At 44.3% G+C, this 15,962-nt stretch overlaps 1 protein-coding gene across 7 annotated transcripts in view; it reads right to left on the bottom strand.

Moving 5' to 3' along the window:
* Nucleotides 1-15,962, bottom strand: part of SYNE2 (spectrin repeat containing nuclear envelope protein 2) — a 573,116-nt gene that overhangs the window by 187,974 nt on the left and 369,180 nt on the right. For all 7 annotated transcript variants that reach the window (XM_068254236.1, XM_068254237.1, XM_068254238.1 and 4 more), the window contains 3 exons: nucleotides 12,440-12,559; nucleotides 8,187-8,387; nucleotides 2,783-2,950 (listed from right to left, as the gene is read on the bottom strand). In XM_068254236.1, the coding sequence (XP_068110337.1) occupies nucleotides 2,783-2,950; nucleotides 8,187-8,387; nucleotides 12,440-12,559 (489 nt within the window). The remainder of the gene's footprint in view (nucleotides 1-2,782; nucleotides 2,951-8,186; nucleotides 8,388-12,439; nucleotides 12,560-15,962) is intronic.

Raw genomic sequence — 15,962 nt, 5'->3', positions numbered from 1 at the left:
ATCAGTGCCACGTGCCCCGGATGTCCCCCAGGCTGAGTCAGGCAGCGAACAGCAGTATCCACCTCTGGCCGCTTGTTCTCCAGATTCTGCAGATATCTACTCTTCTGGGCTTCTCCCTCTAGTTTTTGAGAATGAATCAGATGCTAGAGCTCCTAGCTGGGGGCATGCAGGGAGCGGTGTTTCTTCAATGGGGGCATTCTATGGGGGCATTCTGGGAGTTGTGGTGCCTCAATGGGAGGCCCATGAGAGCATGGAGGGGGTCCATTAGAAGGTCAAGGAATGCTATGGGGGGACTGCAAGACAACCTGGTATCCCACCTGCCAGCCCACCCAGCAGAAAGCCGGATCATGGTTTAGGGGAAGGATACAGAAAGCTGTCTCAGAGGTTTCAGCTGTCTGTGTTCACAGTTAGGAACATATTGAGGAAATGGAAGCCAAAAGGCTCAGTTCAAGTTAAGGCTCGAAGTGGCAGACCGGGAAAAATCTCGGATAAACAGAAGTGACAAATTGTGAGAACAGTCAGAGTCAACCCACAGACCAGCACCAAAGGCCTACAACATCATCTTGCGGCAGATGGAGTCACTGTGCATTGTTCAACCATTCGGCACACTTCACACAAGGAGATGCTGTATGCAAGAGTGATGCAGAGGAAGCCTTTTCTACGCCCAAAGCAAAAACAGGGCAGCTTGAGGTATGCTAAAGCACATTTGGACAAGCCAGCTTCATTTTCGAAAAGGTGCTGTGGACTGATGAAACTAAAATTTAGTTATTTGGGCATAACAAGCGGCGTTATGCATTGAGGAAAAACAACACAGCATTCCAAGAAAAACATCTGCTACCTACAGTAAATATGGTGGTGGTTCCATCCTGCTGTGTGGCCAGTGCAGGGACTGGGAATCTTGTCAAAGTTGAGGGATGCATGTATTCCACTCAGTATCAGCAGATTCTGGAGACCAATGTCCAGGAATCAGTGACAATTAGCTGCACCAGGGCTGGATATTTCAACAAGACGACGACCCTAAACACTGCTCAAAATCCACTAAGGCATTCATGCAGAGGAACAAGTACAACGTTCTGGAATGGCCATCTCAGTCCCCAGACCTAAATATAATTGAAAATCTGTGGTGTGAGTTAAAGAGAGCTGTCCATTAGGCCTGAACGATTTTAGGATAAGATAAGATTGAATCGCACGATTTCTGTCAGAAATTGCGATTTCGATTTTAAAGCGCGATTTTTTTCAAATCAAGCTTTATTGCTAAATTCACAATGTGCACAGTAACAATTGCAAACATGCACTGACGTTTTTTCAAATGACAAGTAAAACTAAAATTATAGCCAATTATCATAAAATCTTGACACACAAATACTGCTTGTAATGCTTTCAGCCTTCCGTTAGAAATCTACTTACACCAGTCAAAGCCATGGCAATAGCACACGATGTAAACCTGAATTGATGTTAGAAATCTACTTACACCAGCCACAGCCATAGCACAAGATGTAAACCTGAATTGATGGCAGGAGGAGTGAGCCGCGCGAGATTGAGAGCCTGTGGGCAGAGTCTGCTATCCTCCCAGCCAATGACATGAAGGAGCTGGGAGGAGTGAGCCAATTGAGAGCCTGCGGGCGGAGTCTGCTGTCTGCTCCGCTGATAGGCTGCTGTGCACAGGGGGAGAGAGTGAGCCGCCTCCATCGCCGCGAGTAACACCCGCTGAGCCGCCGCTAGACGGTGCGGCGAGCTGCGCACAGCGGGAGAGGGGACTGATATACTTCCCAGAGAGGGGGATCAAAATCGCCACTTCCGTGATCGCCATTTCGATCCTGAAACGATTTATCGTTCAGGCCTACTGTCCATGCTTGGAAGCCGTCAAACCTGAATAAACTGGAGATGTTTTGTAAAGAGGAATGGTCCAAAATACCTTCAACCAGAATCCAGACTCTCATTGGAACCTACAGGAAGCATTTAGAGGCTGTAATTTCTGCAAAAGGAGGATCTATTAAATATTGATTTAATTTCTTTTTTGTGGTGCCCATTTTTATGCACCTGCCTAATTGTGTTTAAACAATTATTGCACACTTTCTGTAAATCCAATAAACTTAATTTCACTTCTCAAATATCACTGTGTGTGTCTCCTATATTATATATTTAACTGACATTTTTTATCGTAACAACCAACGATTTATACAGGAAAATCATGACTATTAACAAGGTTGCCCAACTTTCGCATCCCACTGTAAATGGGCAGCACCGTGGCGTAGCAGTTAGCTTTCGTTTATATCCCAGCCAGGACACCATCTGCATGGAGTTTGTATGTTCTCCCTGTGTCTGCGTGGGTTTCCTCTGGGCACTCCGGTTTCCTCCCACATCCCAAAAACATGCAGATAAGTTACTTGGCTTCCCCTAAATTAACCCTACGATACATACACTACACCATTGATCTGCAAACTTGGCTCTCCAGCTGTTAAGGAACTACAAGTCCAACAATGCATTTGCCTTTATGAATTCATGACTGAGGCTGTCAGACTTCTGCAATGCATTGTGGGACTTGTAGTTCCTGAACAGCTGGAGGGCCAAGTTTGCAGATCACTGCACTACACCATACATACATAGACATATGACTATGGTAGGGATTAGATTGTGAGCCCCTCTGAGAGACAATTAAGTGACCAGACAATATACTCTATACAGCGCTGTGAAATATGTCAGCGCTATATATAGAATATCTGTAGCTAGAGTCATTGTTAGCTCGTTCTATCTACACACAAGCTGCATTTTATCTGGTTACCTTAATGACGCCCATCATGTGAACACAATGGTCTTCGGATTCCTTGCTCAGCACACCCGCTTCCTGTACTGCGATCTCTGCATTCTGCCTGCAGTTGGCGGGGGTGGAGGTCTTTGAGGAGAACGCTTGCAGCAGAAGGGCTTGGCTGTCCAGAATGCTGAAAAAGTTCTGTATTAGATAGAAAAACAAACAAAAACAAACAGATATTGGTAAATTACTGGGGAACAAGAAACCCCCAGGGAACAACTAAAAGTATCCAGAGTACTGCAGCTCTGCTAAAGTGAAGGCATGGAGCAATGCATACTTGGCAAGGCCGTAACTAGAGGGGAACAGCCCTAGTGATGGCAGGGGCCCCAGAGCTGTAGGGGGACCCAGCTACTAATCTTTTTACTTCCTGTTATACAGGGGCCTTTACTTCAGATCAGGTGCTTTTGTGGCTACACTAGTTATGGGCAGAGATGAGCTCCGTATGAAATCTGAATGGGTTTCATTCGGATTTTATCCAGATAATTACTGCACCTGATGAGGCGGGTGAGGGAGGGTTAACTTACCCAGGCTGCAGTCTTCATTAATCCGTCCCACGTCGCATCTAATGCCGCATTCCTATTCGCTGTCACGTGACTACCATGCTTCCTCCTTCCGGGTGAAAGGAGGAAGCGTGGTAGCCACGTGACTCCTCTTGGAACGCAGCGTGAGATGCGACGTGGGGCGGATTAAAGAAGACTGCAGCCTGGGTAAGCTACCCCTCTAATATATGCAGCATCTTGCAACGATTTTTATCTGGTGGGGGTACTCAGCTTAAAGGATACCCAAAGTGACATGTGACATGATGAGACAGGTGTATGTACAGTGCCAAGCACACGACTAACTATGCTGTGTCCCTTTTTTTTTCTCTGCCTGAAAGAGTTAAATATCAGGTATGTAAGTGGCTGACTCAGTCCTGACTCAGACAGGTAGTGACTACAGTGTGACCCTCACTGATAAGAAATTCCAACTATAAAACACTTTCCTAGCAGAAAATGGCTTCTGAGCAGGAAAGAAATAAAAAGGATCAATAGTTCATAGATTTTAGCTCTGCCATAGTTCAATGAATGTGTCATTGAGCAAACACAATAAAACAGTTAAAACTTAAAAAGTAAATTTAAACATAAAATAAAACTGTGTAATATCTTAAAAAGTCATTTTTAGGAGAAGGAAGATAGATATAATTGTTTATTTCATTAGTTTATTTTCGCTTCGGGTGTCGTTTAATAGAATAAACTATGAGGTATGCTCTCATACTACATGGAAGGGGGTAAAATTGGTCTGTGATTATTCATTTTCCAAAGACCTCTTGTGTGTACTTAGCTTTAGAGGCAGAGCCAAACGATGTGTATTGTTCAAAAGGAGATAAATATGGCAGCCTCATAGAGCGCCCAAATTTCCAGTGCCATTTTGTGCTGTTGCGATTAGAAGGAGGATAAGCAGCGCAGCCAGGCAATTGTTTAAAAAGAAATAAATATGGCAGCTTCCATATTCCTCTCACTCCTGGTTCCCTTTAAATCAATGCGTTGCCATCTCTGATACATACAAACAATGGCCTTACACGTTTTAGTGAATGGGAGATGTAAAGAAAAACACAGCACAAGGTAGGCTGTTGAAGTTCTTGTTTTTCTGACTATGCTGTGACCTTTGTGGGAAAAAACACAGAATAATGATGTGACCTTTTGTCGCAGAGGTTCCACAGAGGTGTCATTTGGAGAGAGAAAATTGTACACTAGGAAAAGCAGAGACCAATTTACTGCCTCCAGATTATGTCAGTGGTTACATCATTTCATAACATCGGTGAATATTAAAAATAGCACATGAAGCTCATGCTTTCCCACCATTCTGCTTCCACTTCTCCCCTCTGCAAAGCCCTACGCTGGCTCCCTATCTGCTTCAGGATCAGCTGTAAGGCCCTGTGCACACCAAAACCACTATCAGATCCACAAAACGCTAGCGGTTTTTGGAGCTGATTTCAGAGCGATTCTAGGCCTGTTTAGAGACGTTTTCTAAACGTCTAGCGGTTTTGGGTGCGTTTTTGGGTAGCAGATTACAAATATTGTTACAGTAAAAGCTACTGAACAGCTTCTGTAACAAAAGTGCCTGGCAAACCACTCTGATGTAGCGTTTTTCAGAGCTGTTTGCGTTTTTCCTATACTTTACATTGAGGCAGAAACGCTTCTGCAAACCGCAAACGTGCAGCAAGAGGCATGTTTGCGGTTTGCTACAAACCTCAAACCGCCGGTTTGCACCATCTGATTGAAATACATTAGCCAAGCGTTTTTACAGGCTGATGCGGCCGGCGGATCGCATCCAAAACCGCTCGGTGTGCACTGGGCCTAAGATTTTGTGCCTGGCCTACAAATCTGTGCAAAAGACCAACCTACATTTCTGAGCTCGTCCATAGATACAGTATATACCTGCCCACCCCCTCCAGTCCTCCCATGATCCCTGCCTAATCGCCCGTGCATTTTTCCCTTCCATGCATGCCTACAGTACTTCTCAAGAGCTGCCCCCACTCTATGGAACTTCCTCCCACCGCCCCTCAGACTCGCTCCTTCCTCCAAGCAAGCCCTTAAAACACATTTCTTTAAAATGGCCTACCCTCCATCTACGATTTTACCTATCTAAAAAAATATATTAAAACCTAACTTTTAATAGATTTGATTAAAATGTCTGTCTCTGCAGATATCTCAATTCTGTTCTGGGGAGGGGAATTGGGAATCCCTGAAAACCATCCATAGCCTTTATTTGGCTCTAATCAGTTTACCCCTTTTCCCCAAACTGATATAACAACTACAGTACATACTATACACACACACACATATATCACCCTACCACACTCCAACATGTTTCACCCCTTTAAAAGAGGGGCTTCATCAGGGGCAAACATGAAAGTTTAAGGTGCAACCAGTGTCAATACAAAAAGTGTAACATCAAGAAAAAAAAACAAAAAAAAACAGTGATGCAATTCTGCAGCATAGCCTCGTGGCTATCTGTGCAGGCCTTTTCCACAGCACTACCTTATGTGTCCCTCCCCCATACTTTAGAGTGTAAAGCCATTGGTAGAGTCTCTCCCCCCTCCTCATTGTTTCCTTCTTGATCTTGCAACCCCGGCTATGACACTCTTCTCATGGACTAACTTGGACTTGAATTGCTGGGTGTCTGTAAAATCACATGATCATGCATCCTATACCCCGTTAGCATGGACAACCTGATGATATGTTGTATAACTTTTTGCTACCTCCCCTGTCTGTCACCCAATGTTTACATTGAATGTATCCCTATTTATTGTCCAGTGCTGCATAATATGTTGGCACTTTATAAATACAATAAATATTAATAATAATGTTAAATAATAATGGAAACTAACATTATACAAGGCAGGGGAAGTTGTGTACGCTGAGATTAGGAGATAAACAGTGGAGAGTGAGGATAGTGGACCGGCAAACCCCAATAAGAAGATTAATTCCTCCTCCAACCTTCCTAGCGTTTCCTTATTCAGGATGTTACAGAACTTTAAAGAGGATCTCAATGGTAATTTTAAGTCTGACGCATCTCATTAGGATTAGTGGGAGCAAATAAGTTCAGAATATGTCATCACTTCCAACACATCTAGAAAGCAACATATTACGGAGTCACTTCTAGACAGAGCCGCCGGTTGTGCACATCAGAGCGCATACAGGAACGCGATTTCATGCATGTGCTGCTATCGCACAGAATATACGTTGGGGTGCGTTAGAGCAGACGTACCCATCGGGAAACGTGTGCGATAAAATGTTCCCAGTAGCGTTACATCGTAACGCATGGGAACGCACACCGGTAGTGTGAACAGTAACATGAAAGTCTATGGACTTTCATGTTGCCAAGTGCATTAGACACAGTATGCGTTGCGTCAAAACTGACAGCGCAGCACATAGTGTGAATGAGCCCTTATACCGGTGTCTGAACACATTTATAATTTCAGTAAAATGACAGATATTCTACTACTGTACAGTGGTAATTCCGATAAAATATTGGTAAATTTTACTAATGCGCTAAACCTAACCTTATTCTCACACAGAGCCCTCCCTTTACAGATGCCTAACCACCCCCTCTCCAATGCCTAACTCTAACCACCCCCCTACCCATGCCTAACTCTAACCAGTCCCCGAGCAATGCCTAACCCTAATTGATCCCCCCACCAATGTCCAACTCTAACCCTCTTCCCCCACGACACCTAACCCTAATCGACATCCCCCACCAATGCCCAACCCAAAACCCCACCCCCAACACCTAACCCTAGTCGATTGGGCCCCCCCACCACCAATGCCCAACCCCCACCCTCTTCAACCGCGACACCTAACCCTAATTGATCCCCCCCACCGATGCTCAACCATAAACCCCACCCCAACACCTAACCCTAAATGATTCCCTCCCCACCAGTGCCCAACCTTGACATCCCCCCATGATACCCATCCCTAATTGATCTCTCCACAGATGCCTAGCCCTAACCAACCCCCCACGACCTACTTCAAATCCTCAAATTACCGCATCTCTTTTGGTGAAAAAGGTCGGCACCGCAGAACTTTGGCAATTGTCCATGTTACCATCAGTAATTCAGGGAAATTAAAAATAGTAGGCGACCTCATGGAAAGCGCCGGCTACTCGTAGCTGCAGTTGTCATATCGGGCGGCTCCAGCGCCAGCTATTTTATCGACACCCACATTTTCCCTAATTATGGAAATTAAGGTGGGTGCCTATGGGGGCCCGAAGTTCTGGATCAGAAACCCTCACCATATACAGGTAGTAGGAAAATATGCCAGATACAGTTTTGCCCTCCTACGGCCTCCTCCAAATCTCCTGATGTACTGGCCTGTCTCCTGGTAGCGCCTCCATGCTCTGGACAATACTCAGATAGACACAGCAAACCTTCTTGCCACAGCTTGCATTATCCTGAATGAGCTGTACTACCTGAGCCACTTGTGTGGGTTGTAGACTCCATCTCATGCTACCACTAAAGTGAAAGCACCGCCAGCATTCAAAAGTGACCAAAACATCAGCCAGAAAGCATAGGAACTGAGAAGTGGCCTGTGGTAATCACCTGCAGAACCGCTCCTTTATTTGGGATGTCTTGCTAATTGCCTATAATTTGCACATGTTGTCTATTCCATTTGCACAACAGCATGTGAAACTGATTGACAATCAATGTTGCCACCTAAGTGGACAGTTTAATTTCACAGAAGTGTGATTTATTGTGTTGTTGAAGTGTCCCTTTATTTTTTTGAGCGGTGTATCTCACACACACGTTCTGTAGAGCCAGACTGAGAAATAATGGGAGCAGAGGATAAGCATGACCATTACAGATGAGGGAAATATTGCACAGGTCTTTCTCTTGTACCTGGTGGTCCTGTATTTTGGACTGTAAGGCATCTCTGCTTCTGCATTTGTAGTGCTTACTCTTCTTCATCTTTTCTTTCCCAACACACACCAGATCAGTGACTCCGTGCAATAGCGCCTCTATCTGGGACTGAGCGATAGCTGCACCACTAAACTGATCCTGCTTCATCCTTAGGATCTTCCACGTGTCATCCAGCACATCCTAAAGCACACAGAAATAGAAGTGTATGGGTTAATATATATATATATATATATTTTAGGGCCTATCCACACTTGTGCAGTTCTGCGTAGATTGTCCACTTTTTAGTCTGCTTTCAGCATTGAGTAGCAGTGTGCACACTGCTCAAAAGCGGACAGAACTGCCCAAGTGTAGATGTAGTAGTCAGTAGTACAGACTGACCAATGTATTGCATTAACTGGTGAACGATTTTAGCTTGATAAGAGTACTGATGACATCCAGGGCCACTTCCAGGATGCATCTAAGAAGGGGAGGAGCATGTAGTTAAAGCTTACTTCCTGCTGATTTCTTTCCACCTTAGTCTGGGCTTGTGGTTTGCTGATCAATAGGGGTGGAATATATCCCTATTTGTGCATTGCACACAATCCATTTTTTGCATTATTATTATTATTATTATTAAAGATCATCTTTACAACCAGTTAAAAATCAGGGAGAGAGAAGCACAAGTTCAAAGTGACATTGAAGCTAAAAAACAAAACAAAAAAACTTATGATATAATGAATTGTATGTCTAGTAAGGGTAATAAATAGAACATTAGTAGCAATAGAACATTAGACTTTTTTGAATAACATTCTCTCTCATCATTGCATATTTGCAGTTTACAAACTATACTCCTTATTTTAAAACTATGAAACAGAGCAGGAAAGTTCAAAGGGTCATTCAAGTAAAACCTTAAACAAACAAAAAAAGTCAGGGACAAGTTGCGATAAGTGCTTCAGAAAAGAGCATTGCTCTCTGACTAAATTAGTCAGCGAGCTCAGTCTTTTGCATAGATAACAACTGAAGTTTCTTAACTCTTCCAGTACTGGAAACAATATGAGACTCATATCTTTGCTACTAATGTTCCATTTCTTAGCTGTACTACACATACAAATCATCATATTTAGTTTTTTCACTTCAGATTCCCTTTAAATCCAGCACATAAGTAACCAAACCATAAATACTTGTATGAGGACCAGTACAGGTCTGTGAAATAATTGGCCTAGTAATTTCACAATCAACTCTACAACGTGATTGATCTATGTAATGTTACCATTTCTTTTTCTCACATTAATGGTGGCCACTAATGATCCAGTCTTTTTCATCCAATCTTACCATTTCTATGTAATATAAAAGAACTGCCTAAATTATCCATTCAATATATTCACTCAATCTACACTTATGCTATGTAGATTTTGTAAAATTGGATGAAATAGATTGGATCATTAGTGGCCACCATAACGCTGATTATTCATATTCCCTCAAATAATCGAGTGCCTTTTAGATTGCTACATGTTGAAAATATGGGAGTTGGGGGTAGTCAAAGAGCACCCTGAGGAGACAAAGTGAGCCCCAATGGTGCAGTATGTCTCAAAAATAACGAGAGACAACAGTAGGTGGTGGAATAGGACACTCACAAAGGAAGGTTGCAGAAGGACAACCAACCACTGTAGGCAGGTGGAGATCAACAAACCCGACTCCACTCGGGTATCCATCAAGCTGGATCAAGGTCGCACTCTAGTAAAATGAGACTAGAGGGTCCTGTGTGTGGTGCCACCACAAGGGGCCGACTAGAACACCCCTCCAAAGGAGGGAGTAGATGCACAAAGGAGGGAAGAGGCGCCTAGATGGTGATAAAATTTGCAACAACAAAAAATATGCAAAACAATAAAATGGAAAAGCGCTGAGGTGGCTTACCTCAAATGATGACAAAATCATATAATCAATTATTATTATTATGCACTGGCAATGCGTTTTGTGGGTCTAAGCCCCCTTCTTCAGGCCAAATCAAGTGCCAAAAAGGAAAAATAAGCAATTATTAGGAGTCTCTGTGACAGAGACGCCTGTGTCTGGCTCATTGCACTTTTTGGCACTTTGTTTGGCCTGAAGAAGTGGGCTTAAGTCCATGAAACGCGTTGCCAGTGCATAATAAAATTCATAGAATTGATAACTGATTAGAAAAGATCCCTAAATTCAAGGTCTATTCAATGCAAGGGAAGAGTGCCAGCCCTCTTTATTATGTTAGAATGTACCTGGAGATTGTGATGAAACGCGGAAAAGCCGCTGCCTCAAGGTGAGGCGGCTGTTTCCGCGTCCAGCATGGCCTCCAATGCGGATTCCGCCGTTACCAATGCGGATTCCGCCGTTACCAATGCGGATTCCGCCGCTCTGCCTATGCGCCATGCGGCGTCTTTTTCGCATTGTGACGCCATGCCTGCCTGACCATCCTCTTGTATTCTGATCTTGTACCTTGCTATTCTGATACTCTGTTGCCGAACCCCGGCTCGTCCTTAGACTCTGCTTCTGCCTCTTGATCTTGTACCTTGATATTTCTGACACCCTGTTGCCGAACTCTGCCTGTACCTAGACTCCGCCTCTGGATTCTGAATCTGTACTTTATCTGCCCGTGTGTTACGACCTGGCTTGTCTGATCTCGAGAACCAACCTCACTATTGGAGGCGGTTCCCCGTCCTGTTAGTGACACTTTCTCCTGAGTGTCACTCTCAGACTTACCTTCCTACTCGCAGCCTGACTCCTCCCGCCTTGGAGAGTTCAGGTCTTCGGAAGGAAGCCGTGCAGTACTCACCACTGCACTGAGGCTCAGTCCTCTTAGTGTTACTGTTACACCAAACACTACACTCTACTCTAGTACAGAGGTTAGCTGGTATATCGGATTATCGGTGATACTGCAGATCACTTATAATCTGGTATACATCTGTATTCCCAGTCAGGGGCGTAACTAGACATCACTGGACCCCCCTGCGAAACTTTGGATGGGCCCCCCCACCCCCCTCGCTTTCTGCACAGGAAAACGGAGGACCAATGTGTTTTCCCCATGCAGATAAAAACACTTAGACTTAAAGGGGAACTGAAGAGAGAGGTATATGGAGGCTGCCATGTTTATTTCCTTTTAAGCAATACCAGTTGCCTGGCAGCCCTGCTGATCCTCTGCCTCTAATACTATTAGCCATAGCCCCTGAACAAGCATGCAGCAGATCAGGTGTTTCAGACTTCAAAGTCAGATCTGTCAGACTAGCTGCATGCTTGTTTCTGGTGTTATTCAGATACTACTGCAGAGAAATAGACCAGCAGGGCTGCCAGGCAACTGGTATTGCTTAAAAGGAAATAAACATGGCAGTCTCCATATACCTCTCTCTTCAGTTCCCCTTTAAAGGAAATGTCAGGCAATCTATGCTACCCCTAGATCTACTTACCCAGGGCTTCCTTCAGCCCCTTGCAGCTGACAAATCCCTCCATGCTCCCAGTATATAGATACACACACAGCCTTATTATTTTACTACACGAGAGTACATGCTATATGGAGGAACAACAATGACATGCTGAACATAAGATATAGTATCACTGTAACTTTGGCAAAACATTCAGAATGTCACTGATTGATACTGTTATTACGGGATCTTATGAGACAACAAGCTCTCAATAAGGGAGTGACAGTCAGACATCAATCTCCACTCCATTGCCTTGTAAAAGTATTCAGAGGCCATAAAGTCATTAGCCGGTGTGATAAGAATCTACGAATCCTTTTGCTGAAAAGGGAAAGTCTACAAACAAAGGAGTCACATTTTGAAAAAAAGTTGTAAAGTCTTTGTCAAGTCTTTAGAACTTTGCAGCAGTGAGAGACAGATTTTTTTGCGAACCCTAGGGAGCAGGGACAGTGTACAAATTCCAGAGTGTGTATGAGTCCTTATCTGTGTGGTGGACACATGCAGTCAATATAAAAATGGTGCGAGAGCAGAATACGTTTTTTCTCTCGGTGCCCTTAGCTGTCAGCCTCTCAAACATTTCCCCCCACGGGCCCCCTGTGACGTCTGGGCCCCTCTGCGGAGGCATCCCTTGCAGGGTCTATTGTTACGCCCCTGTTCCCAGTGATACTGCAGATCACCGGTAATCAGATCCTCTCTGTGCTCCACCGTTCGTTACAGAGATGCATTATTTTACAGCATGGCACCACATGCAGTGTGAACGGCTTTTTGTGGAAACAGGAAGTCCCAAACAATGCAGTGAAATGCACTTACCTCCAGTTTGTGAATTTCCTGATTGGAACATGAAGGAATGGAGAGCTTCTCTCCCCTGTCACGCAGCACAGACACATCACTTTCATACTTCTGAAGTTCTGTCTCATGAGCAGCAGATTCCTAAGACAAATAATACATCCAAACCACATAAATGTTGTAACTATGGCCTCAATTCCTCTCTAAAAGTAGTAGAATGTAAAGAGAACTGTGTCACTAAATACAGAGCTCTCCTATTTATACATCTAGGATTAAACAAATACCGGTAGTATGTTGGCATCATTTCAAAACAAGAAAAGCGGATATGGAGGTTGCCATATTTGTATATTTTTAAACAATACCAGTTGCCTGGCAGTCCTGTTGATCTTCTGGCATCAGTAGTGTCTGAGTAACAACCCTGAAACAAGGATGTAGCTAATCCAGTCAGTCAGAAACATCTGATCTGCATGCTTGTTCAGGGTCTATGGCTAAAATTATTAAATTATTAGAGGCAGAAGATCAGCAATCTAGCCAGGAAATGTGCATGGTTTAAAAGGTAATCAAGCAGCCAATTTCACAATCACCTTGCCAAATGCCAATTCTCTAAAACTATTATCGCACTCAAAAGTAAAATTACCGACTAGTGAGGTAAAATTACTAATTTGTGCAGTAAATAACTCAAGAAATGTCAAGAAATTGTAATTCACAAAGATTAAAGCATTCGGTTAATCAAGTAAAAGTGTTTGATATTTACCTCCAGCTCTGACCAGCCAGTAACTCACAATTTCCATGTGGTGAAAGGTGACAGATTTAGCAGACAGCCAATAGGGAGAGCCACACAGCCCTGCTTCTTGCCCCATTTTATCAGATACTCTGGGGGGCAGAACTTCAGAATGGTAGAGCAGGAGACATTTAAAAAGACTTTTTGTAGCCCTTTAGATGTGAATACAGTATCTGTATACTGATACAGGTAGTCCTCGGTTAACAAATGAGATAGGGACTGTAGGTTAGTTCTTAACCTGAATCTGTTCTTAAATCAGAACAATGTGCTATCTCTCTCTACTGTACCTCCTCTGTGCCCCCCTGTGCCTCCAGTGTCCCCCCCAGTGTCTGTGCCTCCAGTGTCCCCCCCACCCCCCACGCCCCCTCTTCCCGTGTCACATCTGCCCTCTGTGCCTGCCTTTGAATTTTAAAAAAATAGATTCTCAAAAACTACCAAGTCCAATTTGCAAAAACATTTTTTGCTGGTTTCCATGGAAACACTGAATCCATGCCGTTCATATCGGCAGGTAGTTCGTAAGTCAGGGACTACCTGTAAACAGAAGAGCTTTCTCTAGTTAGCATAGATGTACATCTAAAGGGATGCTGTGGATGCACCGGACAGAAAATAGAAAGGCTCATGCACAGACTTGTAAGAGAAGACTCATAGCTTCCTGCCTAACCTGCTCTACCGCTGGTGAGACTACCGAGCATGGTTTAGTGAATTGAAGCATGTTTTTTTCGGTATATTACCGAACTTCTACAGCATGCAGGAAATCAGTGAATATGGGAAAAAGTAAAATGCCTAAAGGTGGCCATACACGCGTCGATTTGCCATCAGATCGTCCAACAAATAGATCCCTCTGTGATCGAATCTGATCAGAGAAGGATCATATGGCTGCCTTTACTGCAAACAGATTGTGAATCAATTTCAGCATAAAACCGATCACAATCTGTGAAGCTGCCGCCGCCCCCTCCCGCATGCATTACCTGCAGGGCCGAGCTACCATAGGAAAAAAATGATGATGATTGGGGGAGGGTCAGCAGCCAGCTCAGGGGCCCAGGAGGGAAATTTGGCTGCAACAAAGGGCCTCTAATGACGCTTTTTGGTCGGGAGTGTCTGGTGGGGGGTCCTCCAGGCTAATTTTGCCCTAGGACCCAATTGTTACTTGAACCGGCCCAGATTACCTGATCCGGCCGGTGCGAGTCCCCCGGTCTCTGCTGTCTACTTCTCCGCTCTCGGCTCCAGCTTCACTGAACTTCCTGCCGGGACAGGAAGTGAAGCCAGTCATAACCCGGAGCCCAGCGGAGAAGACGACAGCGGAGACCAGGGGACTCGCGCCGGCGGAGCAGGTAATGTATTGCCGCTAGCGTCGGTCGTCGGGCATTCGAACGCCGCTATAGACGTACTCCCGACCTGCCGGGGATCGAGCAAAATCTTCCGCACGGACGGCTCGACTGGAACGATTGATTTTGGATTGTTCTGTCAGCGTTTGCGCAACAATTTCACAGCAGATTTGATCACAGTGATCGAATCTGCTGTATATCGGCGGGAAAATCATTAGGTGTGTGGGCCCCTTAATGCTGTATTTCACAGACCTAAATCTTTTTACCAGACTGCCCTAAGTGAATTTATGCACACAGTGAAGACCGGCACCTCTCATGGGCATGCCTTTAAGACAGACGACTTCCAACAAAGTTATGCTATAACCCGTCTGGAGAAACCTCTTGCAATGGCCATGCGTGTCACTTCCTCTTTCTGCTTCATTCAGTGATGCCCTTCTCTAACAGAGAAGACAGGGGTGACCCGGAAGTTATAACATAGCCAAGATGGCAGCCACAATTTTTAAACTTAAATCGATTGGAAACTATTTGGTGTAGAACGGCGATTCAGGCAAATGAAAGAAGAGAGCTCAAGCTACAGAAGGGTATGCATCTTTAAGTACTTTGGAGTACTGGTCGGAGTCTTAAAGGTATGCCCATGAGAGGTGCTCGGAGTCCCTTTAATGAAAACTATGATTTACTGCAACGGTAAATACGCACATCGTTGGTACCACACAGCATGTCTCCCATTATGTCAAAAGATTACACCGCACATGTGCCAAAGTCAAGGTACCATTACAATATAATTACATAGTGTTTGCTGCACAATTATATTGTCCTAAGCAAAGCAATGCCCCAGTGTGATTGTAGCTTTATAGTAGATACCAACCTATCACAGAAGGAAATACGCAGACAAGTTATATATCAGTGATAGCTAACCTTGGCACTACAGCTGTGGTGGAACTACAAGTCACATGAGGCATTGCAATACTCTAATAGCTCTAATCATAACTTTTTTTTTTTTTATAAAAGATGTATGTGCTCACAGCTGTAATAATATCAGCATAGACCGGATCGCCTCCTCGTATTAATTCAATTCTCAAGAGGTAGCGCTCACAGTTTGCATATACTATCCACTTAAATCCAGTCCATAAAACAACATCTGGGCAGAGCTTGATGTGGAAGCGAGTTTAGCGTGTCAGCGGACGGGACCCTGGCAGCGGCGACAACACTACACGGGAGCACACACACCAACCGAGCGCACGGCAGAGGTGACGCGATTGAGCCCGGATACGGAAACCTGCCAGCCGGCCAACATACGGGGCGAGCCCGTTCTGTAAAACTCTACGCCTTATATATGATTTGGGACATGTGAGTGCAAAACGATTTTATTGTAATAAAACTTTTTAGCAGTATCACGCTATGTGCGCTATTTTTTATTGAGGTTGATCATCATAAGTGGACC

This window comes from Hyperolius riggenbachi, chromosome 9 (genome assembly GCF_040937935.1).
Source record: "Hyperolius riggenbachi isolate aHypRig1 chromosome 9, aHypRig1.pri, whole genome shotgun sequence".
Classification (NCBI taxonomy): Eukaryota; Metazoa; Chordata; class Amphibia; order Anura; family Hyperoliidae; genus Hyperolius; species Hyperolius riggenbachi.
Note: the sequence above shows the minus strand (reverse complement) of the source record. Positions and strands in the feature narration are given on the sequence as shown.